Below are 21,199 nucleotides of genomic sequence, written 5' to 3'. Positions count from 1 at the left end.
ATCTCAGCCATGGTTGAGTGGTGGAGCAGACTTGATGGATCGAATCACCTAATTCTGTTCCTGCATCTTATATCTGACCATGACTGAACGATGACTCCTTCCTATCCCATATCAGGTTTTGTGACGTGCGAGGACAATTACAGATTTGTTCACTGAGATCGTTATATTTGTCTTCACTGTTTAGATTTCAGTGAGCAGGAATATTTTGTTCTGCTTTGTATTGTTAACATGGTTCCTTATCTCTCTTGTTAAAGTTGGACCTGTGGTGAGAGATTTATCTGAATAAAAACCCACAACTGGAAGCAAACCGCGACTGAAGACGAGGGAACAGCAACATGTGAACCAGCCCGAGGACTGAGAGCACCGACTGGAGAGAAACCCAGTGTTTCTGGGTTTCAGTGGTTCTGGGACTCAGGGTTTCCATTGATTCAGTCAGGAGCAAGTTTGGTGAGTCTCATTTACTCAAACACTGGTCCTTTAGACATTACATACTGTACAAAATAAAGTAGGGAATAGTTGAGGTGAGAATGAATGTATCAGTTAAGTCTGTCAGACCCAGTTGCAATCAGGTCTGTAATGTACTGTCAGTATCCCAGCTCTTTAAAGTCACTCACATTCCCTCAGTGTTTGCTCATTTGAAGAGCTTGCATCTTCTGAAGTAGCTTTTGGTCAGTTCTGAGTGTGGAGAGGGAAAGAGGGGTGTTTATATTTACTATCTTGCAAAAAGAAGTAATTGTTTGCAATTACTTGCTGCAAACTCACTACCCATATCCTGTACATTCTCAACCAGATTATTGACATAATGTAGATGACAAGTAGCAATGGGTGTTACCCTGGGGAGCTCCAGGAGACACGGGTCTTGACTCCAATAAACAACCTCCCATCATCACCATCTGCTTCCTACCGTCGAGCTGTTCCCAGACTCTAGGCTCTGTGACAAACACAATGTTAGCAGCAAGATTAGACTGATTAATATAAAGAAAGATTTGTTGCTTTGTAAAAGCTGTCTGATGAAATGGACCAGATCCTCCTTTGCTTACAACTAAATCTGCCCTAGGACCCATCCTCCCGGGTCACACTGTGTCCGATAACCCACATCCCCAACCTCCCTTTACCCCGTCGGTAGCCCCACAACATTCCCACCATTTACCCCACACCCGTACATGTAGACAGATCCTCATCACCGACATCCACTCTCACAGCTTGGGGAACCAGAACTAACTGATCCTACATTCCCGGCCCTGACGGTGCAGCCGTCTGGCTCGGTCCCGGCCCTGACAGTGCAGCCGTCTGGCTCGGACCCGGCCCTGACAGTGCAGCCGTCTGGCTCGGACCCGGCCCTGACAGTGCAGCCGTCTGGCTGGGTCCCGGCCCTTTCCCACTGCAACCGCCCTTCGATTTACACAAACCCGAGATCAGCTCCTTCCTCATCGCCGCCCAACCAGGCTCAGAGCTCGTTAAGGAGCCTCGTGTGTGGCACCTTGTCAAAGGTCTGAAAATCCAAGTACACAACATCAACCAATTCTCCTTTGTCCACCCTGCTTATTATTTCTCAAAGCTTTCCACCACATTCATCAGGCAAGATTTTCCCTTGAGGAAACAATGCAAAGTCCAGCCTATTTTAGATAGATAGATAGATACTTTATTCATCCCCATGGGGAAAATCAACTTTTTTCCAATGTCCCATACACTTGTTGTAGCAAAACTAATTACATACAATACTTAACTCAGTAAAAAATATGATATGCATCTAAATCACTATCTCAAAAAGCATTAATAATAGCTTTTAAAAATTTCTTAAGTCCTGGCGGTTGAATTGTAAAGCCTAATGGCATTGGGGAGTATTGACCTCTTCATCCTGTCTGAGGAGCATTGCATCGATAGTAACCTGTCACTGAAACTGCTTCTCTGTCTCTGGATGGTGCTATGTAGAGGATGTTCAGGGTTTTCCATAATTGACCGTAGCCTACTCAGCGCCCTTCGCTCAGCTACCGATGTTAAACTCTCCAGTACTTTGCCCACGACAGAGCCCGCCTTCCTTACCAGCTTATTAAGACGTGAGGCGTCCCTCTTCTTAATGCTTCCTCCCCAACACGCCACCACAAAGAAGAGGGCGCTCTCCACAACTGACCTATAGAACATCTTCAGCATCTCACTACAGACATTGAATGACGCCAACCTTCTAAGGAAGTACAGTCGACTCTGTGCCTTCCTGCACAAGGCATCTGTGTTGGCAGTCCAGTCTAGCTTCTCGTCTAACTGTACTCCCAGATACTTGTGTGCCTCCAAGTAGCCCGAACTCACATCCTTAACAATCGACTCCAACATCTTTCAAACCACTGTCAGACCAAGTGGCCTATAGTTTCCTTTCTTCTGCCTCTCTCCCTTCCTGAAGAGTGGAGTGACTTTTGCAATTTTCCAGTCTTCCAGAACCATTCCTAAATTTAGTGATTCTTGAAGGATCATTAGTAATGCCTCCACAATCTCTCCGGCCACCTCTTTCAGAACTGTGTGTGTAAACCATTTGGTGTAGGTGACTGATCTGCCTTCAGATCTTCAGTTTCCAAAGATAGATAGATACTTTATTCATCCCCATGGGGAAATTCAACTTTTTTTCCAATGTCCCATACACTTGTTGTAGCAAAACTAATTACATATAAGATTTTCAGTCTTGTTGTGGTCCCTTCTATACAGGTCTCACCTTCCCTGGAAGAGAGCCATGGAACCAAAAATCCTCTCCCCTCCCCTTCCCTCCCCCCTCCACATGCCTGATGTCATACATGGGTTTGCTACACCGGGGTCTGACATCACGTGTGTGGTTCCTTACGTCTGTGGGTTTGTTTCTCGTGGTTGTGCAGTTTAATCTTTCTTCAGTTCAGACAAGGGAGTGAGATCCAAATCTGTCACGTCCTCTCATTGTGGGTGGGCATTTTTTTCTATCGTCTCCATTCCACTGTTACAAATTGCCGAATTGCAGCCAGTGTTTCGAGGTATATAACCCGATTAATGCAAGAGGGAAGCCTTTTCTGTTTTTCCGGGCTTCTCAAACATTTGTACACCTCAGTGAAATCTCCCTCCAGAAGTTCCAGAGGAGAAGCTCAGTCTGTCTAATATTCCCACACAGTTAAAGTGGGGAATCGTTGGTTATTGTCATGTACCGAGCTTCAGTGAAAATCTTGTCTTGCATACCATCCTCTCAGATCAACACATTACAACAGTAGATGATGGTAAAACTTTAACAGAGTGTAACAAAGCATTATGGTCACAGAGAAAATCCACTGCAGGTAGACATATGGTGCAAGGTCACATCGAGTTACATTGTGAAGTCAAGAGTCCATCTTATAATGCTGAGGAACATTCAGTTTGCTTATAACAGCAGAATGGAAAATGTCCCTAGGCCTGGTGGTAAGTTTTCTGTTTTTATGTTTTCATTTATCTTCGACCCGATGGGTGGTTGAGAATTGAGAATGTCTGGTCTGGAGTTCTGGGAATCTTTAATTATGTTGCCTGATTTACTGAGGCAGCAGGAAGTATAGAGCGAGTCCATGGAGGGGAGGCTTGCTTCCATGATGTGCTCAGCGAAGTCCACAGTTCTCTGCTATTTCTTGAAGTCAAAAGAAGAGAGTAGCCACACAAAGGTGTGATGTATCCGGATGAGATACTTTTTAATGGTGTAACTTAAATTCGCCGGACCAATAACCACACCACAAGCAGTTCTTTACTTTATCCTTATGACCAGTTTATTTGTTCAAACTCAGCCGCTGAGAAGCTCGGAGCCAAGCATCAGAGAGACAGAATTCCTCTCCCTCTGGGGGCTCGTGACGAACCTCTGTGTAACATGCAGAAGCATTACAGTTTATAGAACTAGGAAACAAAGAGCACTTTAGTTCAACCAGCAAGTCTGTCGGAACAAAACTTACCGTAGATTCCGGACTACAGAGCGCACCTGATTAAAAGCCGCTGGCTCTAATTTTAGAAATAAAATCAATTTTTTAATTGTACAGGCCGCACCGGATTTTAGGCCGCACCGAATTTCCGGCGGACCGGATTTTCGGCGCACTGGATTTCCGGCGGACCGGATTTTCGGCGCACTGGATTTCCGGCGGACCGGATTTTCGGCGCACCGGATTTTCGGCCGCTTGTAATATGAGATATTTACACAGAAAGATATTACACGTGTTGGGCTTCAAATTCTGCCCTGTGTTCGTTTTGGAAGAGAGACAACCAACACCGGATTACAGTGCAGCGTGGCTTTATTGCAGAACGTGTTTTGCCTTCCCCTTACATTCTGCTCTTATTTATACTCCTTTTTCCCCCAAACCAAACCCTCGCTACACATATTTGGTAAGGCTAAACTTTGTTATACCTACCGGTATTTGGTAACATCGGACACTTGTGTCCTTATTGGCCCGATACCATTCACACACGAGTTTTACTGTTTTTTTGTTTACTGAATCGCTAGCAGTTTCGGTGCAGCGGAATCCTCAGTTTCGCTCCCTCCCTCGTACTGCTGTCTAATATCACGTGAGCCATTCCTGACCTGAAGCGGCAGTCCCAAATTAAATCCTAACACACGTGAGGATTTTTTAAACTTTTAATTAAATCCGTATGGTAACATAAACAAATACATATTGCAAATGCTTTTTTTCGAACCGTGCCTGTAACACGGCTACTTTTAAAATACATACCTATCGGTAACACACAAATTACGTTGGGTATACTTTTTTACTGAACAGTGCATGAACAACATTCCAACATCTCCTAACGACTGGTTAAAAAATATATATATTCTGCAGCCTACCAGGAAAAGTTATTGATCGCCTTCTTCATCTTCCTCCTGCGCACTAAAACCATCAAAGTCCTCTTCTTCAGTGTCCGAATTGAACAACCTCAGGATCTCATCACTCACTTCAATCTCTTCGTTGTCGCTCTCACTTGAGCGCACGCGATCCTCTTCATCACGCAGCAGTCCAGCCTTTCGAAACCCGTTGGTGATGGTGGATGTTGTGGCATGGCTCCAAGCATTTAGGATCCACTGGCAGACTTGAGTTAAAGATGCTCTTCGCATGTGGCCTGTTTTGGTAAAGGATTTCTCGCCGCTCGTCATCCAAGTCTCCCACTCAATGCGTAGTGCCACTTTAAATGCCCGGTTCACGCTGATGTCCAGTGGCTGCAAATACTTCGTGGTGCCCCCAGGAATCACAGCTGGAATTGAGTTTGTACTCTTGATGGCAGCTTTTTATGAATCTGTTATATGAGCCCTCATGCTGTCCATAACGAGCAACGCTTTTTTTATGTGAAAAAATCCCCCCGGTCGCTTGGCGTAGCACTCTCTGAGCCAATCCTTCATTAGACTCTCCATCATCCAACCTTTCTTATTGACTTTCACCAAGATTTCTTTTGGGAATTTTTCCTTTGGCATTGTCAGCCGCTTAAAAATCACCATCGGTGGAAGCTTTAGTCCGGATGCTGTGCAGCTCAGAACACAAGTAAAATGCGTTCTCTCATGGCCACTTGTTTTCAGTATGATGGACGAGTCACCTTTTTTATTAACAGTCCGAGTGAGAGGCAGGTCAAACGTCAAAGGTACTTCATCCTTATTTATGATTTCATCTGGCCCGATGGAATTCTCCGCTATCTTTGTTTGAGTGAATGTGCGGAAGTTAGCAAGTTTTTCCTCATGGTCGGGAGGGAGCTGCTGACAGAGAGTCGTGCGTACCCTGATGGACAGGCCTTTTCGTCTCATAAATCTAAAACACCACGATGGCCCACCTCTAAAATCTTCGATTTTCATTTTGGTGGCGATTGCTTTAGCCTTCAGTCTGATCTGCAAGGTGGAAACACCGCGGCCGCCTGCTCTCTGTGTGTTAACCCAGTCTTCAAGAAAGTTTTCAAGTTCGGGCCATCTGCTGTGATTACCTCTGAAAGCTTTTGTCGTCTTTTTGCATTGATTCAGTTCTTCGCGCTGGCGTCTCCACCGTCTCACCATCGATTCATGTATGCCAAGATTACGCGCAGCAGCTCGATTTCCTTGTTCAACCGCCAGATTGATTGCCTTTAACTTAAAAGCTGCATCATATGCTTTTCTTCGAGTGTTTTCCATGTTGATGAGGGTGAGTACAAATGGCTGATTTACAATAATTTGTGAAGTGCGCTTGATTTATCTTACAATTTCATTGGACCTCTGTGAACTACTCATCAATTTTATTGGTCTACTGTTACGAGGCAAAATGTTTTGGCGGCATGGGAAAAAACCTTCTATTAGCCGCACCTTATTATAAGCCGCTATGTTCAATGCTGTTCAAAGCATGGGAAAAAAGTAGCGGCTTATAATCCGACATCTACGGTAATTTCTTAGATTAGAGAGTCCACTAAATCAGGGTTTTAATTAGAAATGAATGTTCTGTCCAATCCTTAACAGTTATTCTCCTTCGTTAGAGAAAGGAGGGAACTCAGTTCATTTCGTGTCTCATGAGAACTCAACTCCACATAATGTTCCCAAGAGACATCTGTGAGTCGTTAATCTAAACAAGCTGCAAGCAGATTCTTCAGTGAAGGACAAAACAGAAATTTGCACACTATCCAGAACAGAGCACACATAAGTTCGCACTTAATTTTAACCCGTTATTTACAAGAGTCCAAGAATCATTTCTTACATCCCCCAATACCCTTAAAACTTTATCATTCCTCCTTTTTATTATTGCACTATAACCTTTCAAAACAGATTGTTGCTTCTCCAACATGATAGAAAACATGGCCAATAATGTAGGATACAGACAATAAACAAAATTAATACAATCAGACTTCCAAAATGCAAAAACAACCTCCAGAAGTCCCCGGATATATTGAAGGGCCAGGGCCACCCTCCCCTGCCTTACTGGTCCAAAATTGTGCAGCTTACTGCCAACATCTTGAATTTTCTGAATCTCTTGGGTTATGTGTTTAGACAAGTCAGTAATATTGGAAGATTCATCGGGGTATAAGTACAGCATTCCTTACCTATGATAGCACAGGTCCCTAATTTTTCTGCTAATATAAAGACTTGGGCCATCTGATTCTGTCATTTTGGTGAATTGCAATTGCAATCATCTCAGTTACCTGTGCTTGAGTGTCAATCAATCAATCAATCACTGCTCCGGCTGTATTATTGGCCAATTCTTCTACAGCGGCTGCTAAATTAATTATTTCCCTGGAATTTCTGGCTACCCCATAGGAGGGAGAGGCAATCATCCGAAATCTCTCAGATTCCGTTATACCCCTTCGTTGCCTATTCCGATGGGGTGATCCTGAGGCTGAGCCAGGATCCTCAAGTGTGGCACAAGGTCGGCCAAGTAGCAACAACCACTCCAACCCTCGTCCCCCCTCAAGAACCCGTCTGGTGGGGTGTGGTTCCATGCCGCTGCCCTGTTCTTTCTCCCGGCAGCCAGGGGTAGGCCCCGTTTCCACAAACCCAATAAGTTCCATTTAGTGGTTCAAGGGTATCATGTTTGATTCTCGGTACAGTTACTATTTCCCACTTGATAGGGTGCACTCTCATTCTGGTTACACCAACAAGTAGTACTAGTTTCTTGTGTAAGTTTTGCCAATTTATCTTTCAAAGTACCATTGGCTTGTTCCACTATGCCACTATGTTCCAGGCAAGGATGGACACACACACAAGTCCCCACTGGTCTCATACGTTTCTCCTGGTGTGTCTAAAGGGGTTGTTCCCCAGATCCTCTTTTATCCTTACTCACGGGGTCTCAGATGTCAGTCAGGTTGAGATGATGCAATCCCTCAACCAGCCCACTCTGGTCCTCCCCTGAGGGCTTCAATGAATAGTACAGTACTCAATACACAATTCTGTTTCCAATTGACAATGGCCATTATCAGTGATTCTGTCTTGCTGAGGCCAGGACACATTCCAAGCCTTGTGTATTCTGGACGTCTCTCTCTCATTTCCTGGGTCTCAGACCCGAATTAATAGCGATCTTGCGATTCTCAAAAAGGAGGGGGCTACTTTTTGTATTTTGTACTTTGTACTTTGTACCAACCAGAGTTGTGGCACATTCGTAAAACCCCCTTCCTTCAAAGCTTTTTTACCATCGGTAAAAATGAATTAAAATAGAGTCTTACAGGATTTCAGAATCTAACACAATACAGTAATACAGTCATACATTCAATTCAGCATCTAAACAGTTAACGATTACATTGTCACTTCCTTTAATATCTTAACATCTTGTACCTTACTAAAGTCTTGTAGCATCAGACTCCAATTTAATAACTACCTATTTTTATTTTCCTTTTCTCCAGCAAACAAAAACTACAGAGTTGTGATCTTATCTTACGTGTATACTACAAAAGTTCATGCAAATACTCATCTTTATTGTACTTTTCAAACTTAACAGTCAATCTTCCATGGGGGTTGTCTTTATTATTCACATGCTTTGACGAAATCCCTTAAAACCGGATCCTGCTATTTAAAATGGCATCCCATCAACCCTCGCCCCTTTTCCAGTTAACTCCCACGTGGTGAGCTTGTGCACCAGTGTGGAATAGGTTTTCATAGGTTCCTTTCAAAGGAGTTATTTTATCAACAATGTGTTCCAAACTTAGACCATTTTCTGAATTTCCACACAATTCTTTAATTTTAAGCAAGTTGCTGGTTTTCTCTTCAGGACCCTTCATGCTATTAGTTCTCAATTTAAGATCTGCAAACGATCCCTCTTTGCTCAAACAGCATTTCGAATTCTGCTTTTTCACACCACACTCTTGAATAACAATAGCGTGTGGGGCACCTTTACATTCCAACTCAACCTGTAATTGATTCACAGGCACTAAGCCTTTGTCTCTGTAGCCTGGTTGCTGCTTCTGACATCAATCCAGACTTTAAATTTTCTTCATTCAATTTAGGAACTACACTTTTCCCTTTTCCTTCAATAATAATATTCACCTCATCAGCTCTTAACTCCTCGCTAACTTTTAACACACCTTCGAACACAAGCAACTGGGAATTCTCACTTCCCACTATACAGACAGTGTGATGTTTGCTTCCAGAATTTGCTGGTATTTAATTTAATCCATTCTTCCCTCTACAGTAAAGGTTCTTGCAATTCAGAAAAGTACGGTTCCCATACCAGGCAGTGATGCAGCCAGTTAGGATGCTCTCAATTGTGTTCCTGTAGAAAGTCCTTAGGATTTGGGTCCCCATCCCAAACTTCTTCAACCATCTGAGGTGAAAGAGGTGCTGTGCTTTTTTCACAACACAGCCAGTATATGCAGACCATGTGAGATCCTTGGTGATGTTTATGCCATGGAACTTAAAGTTGTTCACCCTCTCAACCCCAGATCCATTGTTGTCAATAGGGGTTAGCCTGTCTCCATTCCTTCTATCCAGATTCCAGATGAGCTGAGGACAGGGAATTATGATATTCTAGCCATTATTGGGACTTGTTTGCACCCAACAGTCTGAGCGATTCAGAGGAACAAATTTGTAGAGAGATCGCAGACCATGCCAAGAAACAAAGGTTGATTTAGTAAGTGATTTTAACTTTCCATATATTGACTGGGACTCCCATACTGTGAAAGGAATAGATGGGGTAGAGTTTGTCAAATGTGCCCTTAATCAGTACCTAGAATTCCCGATGTATATGTGTGCAATAAGCTGTTAGGAAATGATCCACGGCTGGTGACAGAAATTAGTGATCATAATGCCATGAAATTGAAAGTAAATATGGAAAAAGAGAGGTCTGGACCACGGGTAGAGATTCTCAATTGGAGAAAGGTCAATTTTGATGTTATCAGAAAGGATCTGACAAGTGTGGTTTGCGACTGGCTGTTTTCTGGCAAAGGAGTACTTGGTAAGTGGGAGGCCTTCAGAAGTGAAATTTTGAGGGTGTAGAGTTTGTATGTGCCTGCCAAAATAAAGGTTGAAAGGTAACTCGTGCAGGGAACCTTGGTTCTCAAGAGATATTGAGGCCCCGGATATTTTGTTCCTCTAAATGCCTCAGACTGTTGGGTGCTGCCAAGACTCATTAACGACTGACTCATTAATCATCATTCCAATTCCTGATCTCATCTGACTTTTTTTTTAGTCATCTTCTGTTGGTTCCTAAAAGCTTCCCAATAGTTTTTGCTCTTTTGTTTGCCCTCTGTTTGGCTTCTCATTTCAGCCATGGTTGTGTCCTCCTGCCTTTCCAATGCTTCCACTTCTTTCGTAAGTATCGATAACTCAGCTCCCGAGTTGCTCCCAGAAACTCCAGCCATTGCTGTTCCACTGTCACTCCTACTTGTTTTCCCTTCGAAGCAAGTTAGACCAGCTTCTCCATCATAGAAACATGGAGAAGTTCAACACAGAAACAGGTTATTTGGCCCAGATAGTCATTGCCAAAAAAAACATTTAAGCTGTCTGATGCATCTACCTGCACTGGGACCATCGCCCTCCATACCCCTACCATCCAGACTCCCATGCAAACTTCTTTTAAATGGTGAAACCGAGCTCACATTCATTGTGCTGGCATCTCATTCCACACTCTCGCGACCATTTCAGTGAAGGGCTTTTCCACATGCTCTCGTTAAATTTTCACCTTCCCCACTTACCCAGAGCTCTGGTTCTCATCCCACCCAACCTCAGTGGAAAGAGCTGCTGGCATTTTACCTATCGTTTTCCTCATAGTTTTGTAGACTTCTAATAAATCCTCAAAGCAATGTATAATTTCCTTGTTTATGTTTAGAGCCTTTTTGTTAGGTGGATAAGATGATGAGGGGCATTGATCGTGTGGATAGTCAGAGGTTTCTTTCCCAGGGCTGAAATGACTAACACAAGGGGGCATAGTTTTAAGGTGCTTTGAAGTAGATACCGAGGGGATGTCAGGGGTAAGTTTTTTTTACACAGAGAGTGATGGGTGCGTAGAGACTGTTTCAGTTCCTGTGGGACCAGGCACCCATTCAGCTCATTGGGAACAGGGAATAATACCAATGGAGAGAGACAACTGAGCCAGATCACAGGTTGGAGATGGCAGAACTGCCCCTATGTTATAGAGACAGGAAGAGCATCAGAGAGTTTGATGGTCATTCCAGATACCAGCACTGTGCCCCGTTAGAAGATGATTTCTCTCTCCAACTTGGGTTGAACTTCACTGTAACAGTGTGATGTCAGCTCACACCTTGCCAACTCAAGTGATCTCATCTGAAATGTTGTCCCACACTCATTGATCGATTTTGTAAATCTTTTTACAGGTTAAATATGACAAGGAATTTGTCAATGGGAATCTCAAACACAACACACCAGTTTTGCTGTCTCTGTCCAGATATTTAAGAAGTGGAGCAAGGGATTCACTCGATCATCAGACCAACTGGCGTGCCCGTCATTTTACATGGGGGAACGCATTCACCTGCTCAGACAGTGGGAACGGATTCACTCGGTCATTTCAACTGAAGGTACATCAGCAAGTTCACACTGGACAAGGCCATTCACCTGTTGTAAGTGTGAGAAGGGATTCAGTCAGTTATCCCACTTGTGGACACACCAGTCAGTTCACACTGGGCAGAGGCTGGTCATTTGCTGAATTTGTGGGGAATGATTCACTCGATCATCTGACCAAATGGCACACCAGCAAGTTCAGACTGGAGAGAGGCCGTTCACCTGCTCAGACTGTGGGAAGGGATTCACTAAATCATCTCACCTACTGAGACACCAGTCAGTTCACACTGGCGAGCGGCCGTTCACCTGCTCAGACTGTGGGAAGGGATTCACTTGCTCATCTAAACTGAAGATACATCAGCGAGTTCACATTGGAGAGAGGCCATTCACCTGCTCAGTCTGTGGGAAGGGATTCACTTGCTCATCTAAACTGAAGATACATCAGCGAGTTCACACTGGAGAGAGGCAGTTCACCTGCTCAGAATGTGGTAAGGGATTCACTTCTTCATCCCAACTGAAGGTACATCAGCGAGTTCACACTGGGGAGAGGCCGTTCACCTGCTTGGACTGTGGGAAGGGATTCACTTACTCATCCCAACTGAAGGTACATCAGCGAGTTCACACTGGAGAGAGGCCGTTCACCTGCTCAGTCTGTGGGAAGGGATTCACTAAATCATCTCACCTACTGAGACACCAGTCAGTTCACACTGGCGAGCGGCCGTTCACCTGCTCAGACTGTGGGAAGGGATTCACTTGCTCATCTAAACTGAAGATACATCAGCGAGTTCACACTGGAGAGAGGCCATTCACCTGCTCAGTCTGTGGGAAGGGATTCACTTGCTCATCTAAACTGAAGATACATCAGCGAGTTCACACTGGAGAGAGGCAGTTCACCTGCTCAGAATGTGGTAAGGGATTCACTAAATCATCCCAACTGAAGGTACATCAGCGAGTTCACACTGGGGAGAGGCCGTTCACCTGCTTGGACTGTGGGAAGGGATTCACTTACTCATCCCAACTGAAGGTACATCAGCGAGTTCACACTGGAGAGAGGCCGTTCACCTGCTCAGTCTGTGGGAAGGGATTCACTAAATCATCTCACCTACTGAGCCACCAGTCAGTTCACACTGGCGAGCGGCCGTTCACCTGCTCAGACTGTGGGAAGGGATTCACTCAGTCATCTAAACTGAAGGTACATCAGCAAGTTCACACTAGGGAGTGGCCGTTCACCTGCTCAGTCTGTGGGAAGGGATTCATTTCTTCGTCCCAACTGAAGGTACATCAGCGAGTTCACACTGCGGAGAGGCCGTTCACCTGTTCAGACTGTGGGAAGGGATTCACTTACTCATCCCAACTGAAGGTGCATCAGCGAGTTCACACTGGAGAGAGGCCGTTCACCTGCTCAGTCTGTGAGAAGGGATTCACTTCTTCGTCCAAACTGAAGGTACATCAGCGAGTTCACACTGGGGAGAGGCTATTCACCTGCTCGGACTGTGGGAAGGGATTCACTTGCTCATCTCAACTGAAGGTACATCGGAGAATTCACACTGGGGAGAGACCGTTCACCTGTTCAGAGTGTGGGAAGGGATTCACTCAGTCATCTCAACTGAAGGTACATCAGCGAGTTCACACTGGAGAGAGGCCATTCACCTGCTCAGACTGTGGGAAGGGATTCACTTACTCATCCCAACTGAAGGTGCATCAGCGAGTTCACACTGGAGAGAGGCCGTTCACCTGCTCAGTCTGTGAGAAGGGATTCACTTCTTCGTCCAAACTGATGGTACATCAGCGAGTTCACACTGGAGAGAGGCCGTTCACCTGCTCAGTCTGTGAGAAGGGATTCACTTCTTCGTCCAAACTGAAGGTACATCAGCGAGTTCACACTGGGGAGAGGCTATTCACCTGCTCGGACTGTGGGAAGGGATTCACTTGCTCATCTCAACTGAAGGTACATCAGCGAGTTCACACTGGAGAGAGGCCATTCACCTGCTCAGTGTGTGGGAAGGGATTCAGTAAATCATTTCACCTACTGAGACACCAGTCAGTTCACACTGGCGAGCTGCCGTTCACCTGCTCAGACTGTGGGAAGGGATTCACTTCTTCATCCCAACTGAAGGTACATCAGAGAGTTCACACTGGAGAGAGGCCATTCACCTGCTCAGACTGTGGGAAGGGATTCACTTCTTCATCCCAATTGAAGGTACATCAGCGAGTTCACACTGGAGAGAGGCCGTTCAGCTGCTCAGACTGTGGGAAGGGATTCACTCAGTCATCTGAACTGAAGGTACATCAGCGAGTTCACACTGGAGAGAGGCCATTCACCTGCTCAGTGTGTGGGAAGGGATTCACTAAATCATCTCACCTACTGAGCCACCAGTCAGTTCACACTGGCGAGCGGCCGTTCACCTGCTCAGACTGTGGGAAGGGATTCACTTGCTCATCCCAACTGAAGGTACATCAGCGAGTTCACACTGGAGAGAGGCCATTCACCTGCTCAGACTGTGGGATGGGATTCACTTACTCATCCCAACTGAAGGTACATCAGCGAGTTCACACTGGAGAGAGGCCATTCACCTGCTCAGACTGTGGGAAGGGATTCACTTCTTCATCCCAATTGAAGGTACATCAGCGAGTTCACACTGGAGAGAGGCCGTTCAGCTGCTCAGACTGTGGGAAGGGATTCACTCAGTCATCTGAACTGAAGGTACATCAGCGAGTTCACACTGGAGAGAGGCCATTCACCTGCTCAGTGTGTGGGAAGGGATTCACTATATCATCTAACCTACTGAGCCACCAGTCAGTTCACACTGGCGAGTGGCCGTTCACCTGCTCAGACTGTGGGAAGGGATTCACTCAGTCATCTAAACTGAAGGTACATCAGCGAGTTCACACTGGATAGAGGCCATTCACCTGCTCAGTGTGTGGGAAGGGATTCACTCAGTCATCCACCCTAATGGCACACCAGCAAGTTCACAGTGGGAGAGGCCGTTCACCTGCTCAGACGGTGGGCAGGGATTCACTTGCTCATCCCAACTGAAGGTACATCAGCGAGTTCACACTGGGAGAGACCATTCACCTGCTCAGTGTGTGGGAAGGGATTGACTCAGTCATCTCATCTACAGACACACAATCGAGTTCACACAGGAGAGAGACCGATCAGCTGCTGAGACTTTGGGAAGTAATTCTGTCAGCAAAATCAACCAAATGTGCATCATTGAGTTCACAGTGGGGAGAGGCCGTTCACCTGCTGTGAATGTGGGGAGCGATTCACTCAGGTCATTTAACCTTATGTAACTCTTGCTTCAGCTAGCAACTTAATATAGGGGGTGATAGCCCCTGAGCTTGGCCAAACCTAAGCAATCTCGTTTGTGTGAATGCTGCATGATGTGTCCCCTGTTACAAATCAGTACCCCAAAAATAACAAATGGTACACAATATGCGATTAAACAATTGAGCTATTTAATTCTTACTTTGACTATAGGATTAGTAAAAGAAACAAAGAAAAGTAAAAGGGCCCTTTCTCTCCATTCGTGTCTTCTCATCTCTCCCTGGCAAAAGACCGTGAAAATCTACCTTCCAGACTCACAGGAAAGAACAATATCTCTCCCATTCGATAGCTAGGCACTCCAAAACCCTGTTATTTCCAGTCATAAGCTAAACATTGCTGCTGCAGAGAGACCATTAGCTCAGCAGTGAAACATAACAGAGAGACCATTACGTTAGCAGTGAAATCTCACAGCATGTTACACTTGTGACACACTACCGGGTTCACACTGGGGAGAAAGTTTCAATAAGCTGCATGCTGGATATTTATCCATCACTGTTGCTAAAGCTATTTTGAGAGTGACTATCAGTGCTAAACTCTGCAATTATTGCTGCTGCTCACCACATCAATTTCTGGGCATGGGAGGAGTTTCTTCTACTGCATATTCACCTTTAATGGGACTGGAGTTTAATATTGGCTGGGGTGGAGTGTGGCCAGTGAAGAAGTGGAGCTTGGAGGCTTTGGCTCAAGTAGTTTTGGCAGATGGATTGTGCAATCAAGATTTGAATAGCTCCTGGAGGCTGCGCCTGTCTGTGAATGGAGTTACAGCAGTTTCTGAGCTGCTCCTAGTTTTGTCCCTTTCCCCCTAGTTTAAACCGAATTTAATATCTTCAGTTGCTGATTCTTGAAGGGGAACCATATATCTTTGAGGAGTGGGAAATACTTGTCTGAACCTAGTGATAAAGGCAACGGGAAAGGAAAGATGCAAAAGGAAGGATCGGATGAAATGCCATTGTGGGCTGAAGATATGGCTTGGACACAGCTCATTTAAAGACTAACTTGAAAAGAATAGTAATGAAATGATGTCATTTCTGGGAAAACTTAAGGATCTGGAAGCTCAAGTCACTACACACAAAGAGGAATTGAAGATAATTAAGCAAAAATTGCTTGAAAGTAAAATAAAGTAAAACTCGTTTGGAATGATATCGAAGTAAGATTATATACCTGGAAACTAGGTCTCGCCGAAGGAATACACAAATTGTTGGGCTGCAGGAAGGAGTTGAAAATGGAGATTTAACTGCTTACATTGGTAAGCTTTTTCATACCTTATTTCCTTCTATATTATCACAGCCGCCTACTATAGAAAGAGCACACAGAACTTTTACTTCAAGATCTCAAGATCCAAATAAACCAAGGGCTGTTCTGGTTTGTTCTCATTATTTTAGGATTAAAGGTCAAATAATGTGACAGGCAAGAAAACAAAGTTTTTAGATTTGAGACATCTGAGCTCGGTTTTTATGAAGATTTTCCTAAGGAGGTAATGGAACAAAGATTAAAATTTGCTCTGGTAATGAAACAGGCATATGATAAGAAATTGTTTCCTTCTTTGCATCACCCAACAAGAATTAAAGTTTTTCCTCCTGATTCTCCTCCTCGTACATTTTGTGATCCTAAAGTTGCACTGGCGTTTGTTTAAACTATACCTGCTGCGACTGCCGATTGAACTGTCTGGCATATTATCTGCATAATAGCATTTCGGAAAGAAGATTTATGAAGGCTACTTGGTCATTTCATTGAGAGACTATTGTTACGTACCCGTGACACGTGACAGTGGTACCCTTGTCACGTGACTGGGGTTGAAGTTATACTGGACTTGATGTAATGGTCTTGTGATGGTGGAGTGATGTCATTTTCCCGCCAGTAGAGGTCATGTGACAGGTTTTTTTTTACAGGGTATAAAAGGATGACCCACCCTGTTAGGTGGGGCAGTGCGTGGCTGGATTTGCCAAGATGACTTCATGTCACTGCGTGATTTAATGTCATGACTTAGTTTAGTTAAAAATGAAGTTTTATATAATGCCTAAAGTTTAAAAGGTCATAGCCAACGGTTTCTTTGCTGATGGAGAGTGAAGAAAAGTTTGGAAGATGGAGATCGAGGAGAATCGATTTTCGACGGTGGATTGATTTCGACCTTGTTTGATCCTCATTCGGAAGGATTTCGTTGACTATTCTCGTGTTAGTCTCCGCTGGAAATAGCGGGAGATTGAGAATAGTGTGGAAGGAAGGTCAGTACCTTTAAACCGTTATATTTAATAAAATTCGACGTGGGAAAGTTCGACGCCGGGGGAATCGAAGGACATCGACGTGGAAGAGAATTTACATCGCTTTAAAAAGTCTCACCTTTTAAAAGTACCGTGAGCTTTTGAACTTTCGGCATACCGCTTTAAACAACTGTTTTTTTTTCAATACCGCTTTAAAGACTGTTTGGACTGCAACGCTATTAAGAACTGTTTAAACAGCCGCACAGCAGCTGGGTTCGGGTCATGTTTGAGTTTGTTTACTTTTGAGGGGGTTTGTTTTCAGTGTTTAATAAACGTGTTATTTGTTATAAAAACCCTTGTCTAACTCATCTATATTTATTGTTGCCTGAATAAGTAACACTATTAAAAGAAGATTAGGGAACTTGTTTATTATTGCATATCATTGTTTTTTTTGGTAAGAGATTTATGGTTCAGGTATGACTGTTTAAATGGTTATTTGGACATTCGACGGAGAAAAAGAACATAAAAGGACTTACTCCTTTAACCTAATATCTGGTTTGATATTTTTTGTGTTTTTTTCTTAATTAACTAACTGGTGGTTTTTCCTACTAATGGGGCTATTTCCTTCTCTTATATATACTTAGCGGAGGTTTCAATTATTTGTATACTATTAGTTTTAAAGATTGTGTTGATCTGTTATTAAACACTATGCTTGGTTTCTCTAGGTAATATGTTTTAGATTTTAATAACTGCTTATTTTTTAAATTCTTTTCAATATATTAAAAAATGTTTTTATATAATGAATATTATTGCATCTTATAACTGAATTTAAAGCTTTTTTAGGGGATTTAATGTTAAGTTTAAGATGGAGCTGTTTTTTCTTTTTAAGAGATAACAATTTTTTGGTTTCCTCTTTGTTTAAAAAAAGATTAAATATAAACATAGGATAGTTTGTAGATGCTGGAATGTAAACATTTTCCTTTGTTGAGACTTTGTCGTTCCTCTTACAAGGTCAGTGGGTTTCATTTTTTAACTGGGGGAGGGATAGAGAACCTTTTTTAATCTTTTTTTTCGGACAGACAGAGCAGTCTTGGCTGTGTTTTCGATCATAGGGTGCCTGCTTTTTCTGGGCTGTGGGGGGAGTGGGATGGGGATAGAATTAGGGTTTTTTTCCCATTGGGTGGTTCCGGAGCATGTGTGTTTTCTGTGTGGTTGTATTCTCCATCGCCACCATTTTTGATCATCCCGTATTGGTATGTGCTTGGCACATGTGTAAAGTAGAATAAAATTATAGTATGGAATCTAAACAGATTAATGTAATAAGTTAGAATGTACGTGGTTGGAATCATCCTATCAAATGAAAGAAGTCTTATAAAATCATTAATCGATTTCAACCTGATACAATTTTTGCCCAGGAGACGCATATCAAGGAGGGAGATCAAAATAGGTTTTTTGGATCATGGAAGAGTTTGCAATTTCACTCCACTTCTCAAAGTAAAACTAAGGGAGTGTCTATTTTTATTAAATCCAATATATCGTTCATTCAAGAGGACATTAAGTCAGATTCTTTTGTTGATTTTTAATTGTTAAAGGAGTAATTTGTAACAGAAAAGCTGTTTTGGTCAATTTGTACGGTCCTAACTTAGATGATCTTTTTAAAAAAAAATGTATTTGCTTTACTGCCTCATTTAAATTAATATATGTTGATAATGGGCGGGGATCCTAACTGTTGTTTAAATCCTTTGATTGACAAGAGCTCAACCAACCAGCAACTTCCAGATCACTCCACATTACTTATTGATTCCTTTTTGACAGATTTTTGGATTGATTGAATTATGCAGATATTTACACCCTGATGATAGAGAATATTCTTTTTTGTCACATGTTTATAGAAAATATTCAAGGATCGATTATATTATAGTTGACCCTTACTTCTTGCCTCGTGTTAAATTGTGAATATGACACTATCGCTGTATCTGCTCATGCAGCTTTCAGTTTGTCTTTCGAATTTGAAGATGCCATCCTTGCCCACCCACCTTGGCGCCTGTCTCAGACGTCATTGCAGAATTCAGACTTTGTTAGCTTCATTGAAAACCAGGTAAAATATGTTTTTTCTTTTTAATGTTATAGGGGGTACATCTAAATGAATCAAATGGGATACATTTAGAGCATTTTAAAGTGCTCAGATCATTTCTTATTCTGCTAACCTGAAAAAACAGACTAAAGTAGAATTAGATAAGATTACCAAACAAGTTAAAGACTTCAATAATATGTATGCGATTTCCCCTAATATTGACTTATTTAAACAAGGATGGAACTTCAATCACAATATAATTTATTATTAACTCATCCTATTGAAGGCTATTTGCTTAAGCTAAAAAGTCAACTTTATATGTCTTGAGATAAAAATAACAAACTGCTTGCATCTCAATTAAAAACGGCCAGAGCCAAAAGGCAAATTTTGAAAATCTGTAGGAAAGATGGTACCCTGACTTGGGAATATGAAGATATTAATAAGATTTTTCAAGATTTTTATACTGAACTTTTATGAATCTAAATTTCCAGTAGATTCTTCTAAAATGATTTTTTTTTACGAGAGATTGTTTTTCCTCGAATTTCTTTTAAGGATCAAAAAACTCTTGATGCCCTAATTACCAAAGCCAAAATTCATAAAGCTATTTTTTCAATGCCATCTGGTAAGGCCCCTGGACTTGATGGGTACCCTGTAGAATTTTATTAAAAAATTGGAAAATTGCTGTCTCAGTATATGTAGGAAATGTTTAAGGACTCTTTTGTGAAAGGCGATTTACACTTTACTTTTTAATACACTTCTATTGCTTTAATTCTTAAAAAGAATAAAGGTCCTTCTGATTGTGCCTCATATAGACCTATTTCATTATTGAATGTTGATACTCAGATCCTGTCAAAGATAACGGCCAATTGGTTGGGAAATTTTTGGGTAAAGTTATTTTTAAAGATCAAACAGGCTTTATAAACGGCCGTTATTCCTTTTCAAATGTTTGGAGATTATTTAACATTATATACCCATCTTCTTTTAAAACTCTATAATGTGTCATCTCTTTCGATGCTGAAAAAGCGTTCGATCGCTTATTGCATGGAAATACTTATTTAATGTTTTAGAGAAATTTGGTTTTGGTGTTAATTTAAATAATTGGATTAGAATGATATATAAAACTCCTATTGCCTTTGTTATTACTAATAATTGTAGATCTCTCTTTTCAGCTTTCACGGAGGACAAGACAAGGTTGTCTATTAAGTCCTTTGGTATTTAACTTAAAATTAGAATCCCTTGGTATCACTCTTCATGAAGCTAAAGATATTCATGGGATTCTTGTGAATGAGATTTCTCTACGCTGACGATTTTCTGGTTTATGTATCCAATCCCGAGGAATCTCCCTGCCTTGCTAAATTTATTTCATGAATTTGGAGATTTTTCAGGATATAAAATAAATTTTAATAAAAATGAATTGTTTCCTTTAAATGAATCTGTTTCTATATATGGTAATACTCCTTTCAACATTACGGATTCTTTTAGATATTTATGTGTTATAATCTCTAAAAGAAAAAGGATCTTTACAAAGCTAATTTTGTTCCCTGAGTAGATTCTATGAAGTATTTATTTAGTGGATGGATCCCACTTACATTTTCACTTGTTGGTCACATCCATATAGTCAAAATGCTGATTTTACCAAAATTGTTATATTTATTTCAGAGTATCCCTGTTTTTTTAACGAAGATGTGTTTTTGATCGGATTGATTCTATTATCTCATCTTTTATATGGAATGATAAAAGACCAAGAATGAGTAAATGTCACTTACAAAAATTGAAAAAGGATGGAGGTCTTACTTCGCCTAATTTAAGAATGTATTACTGGGCTGTTAATGTGCAATATATGTCCTTTTGGTTACACTGGGTTGATAAGAACGAACGGCTAATTTGGGTCGATTTGGAATTGAAAGCTGTGAAACAGTTTTATTTAACCTCGTTATTGGGATCTGCTTTACAATTAGCTAAAGTTGCTAATTTAAATTGATACCCTGTGATTAAGTATTCTTTACAAATTTGGCTCCAGTTCTGTAATTTTTTAATATTAAAAAAATTAAATTTTGTAGTTTAATTTATTATATTTTTTAAGCATTATTTGAATGATCCAATATTTTTACTTTGGAAAATAAAGGTATCAATTCTTTTTTGGATCTATTTAAAGAAGATAGACTGATTCCTTTTGAACAAGTCGTTGATAACTATTC

General features: G+C 42.0%; 1 protein-coding gene across 4 annotated transcripts in view; it reads left to right on the top strand.

Moving 5' to 3' along the window:
* The window catches only part of LOC140724140 (uncharacterized), a 60,109-nt gene extending 39,680 nt beyond the window's left edge, over nt 1-20,429 (top strand). The window contains exons 1-3 of one of the 4 annotated variants that reach the window (XR_012098044.1): nt 259-447; nt 18,916-19,025; nt 20,171-20,429. Coding sequence is in view for 2 of the 4 variants with exons in the window: in XM_073038615.1 (XP_072894716.1) it covers nt 11,583-14,300 (2,718 nt within the window). In the remaining 2 variants the exon portion in view is untranslated. Of the gene's footprint in view, nt 1-254; nt 448-11,217; nt 14,448-18,915 lie in introns of those variants that run through there. The other 3 variants (XM_073038615.1, XR_012098043.1, XM_073038616.1) reach the window with 3 other exon arrangements.
* The last annotated feature ends 770 nt before the right edge of the window (nt 20,430-21,199 follow it).

The sequence above is a fragment of the Hemitrygon akajei genome, unplaced genomic scaffold, assembly GCF_048418815.1.
Source record: "Hemitrygon akajei unplaced genomic scaffold, sHemAka1.3 Scf000167, whole genome shotgun sequence".
Lineage (NCBI taxonomy): Eukaryota > Metazoa > Chordata > Chondrichthyes > Myliobatiformes > Dasyatidae > Hemitrygon > Hemitrygon akajei.
The sequence above is the reverse complement of the archived record's forward strand: the minus strand, read 5'-3'. Positions and strand labels throughout refer to the sequence as shown.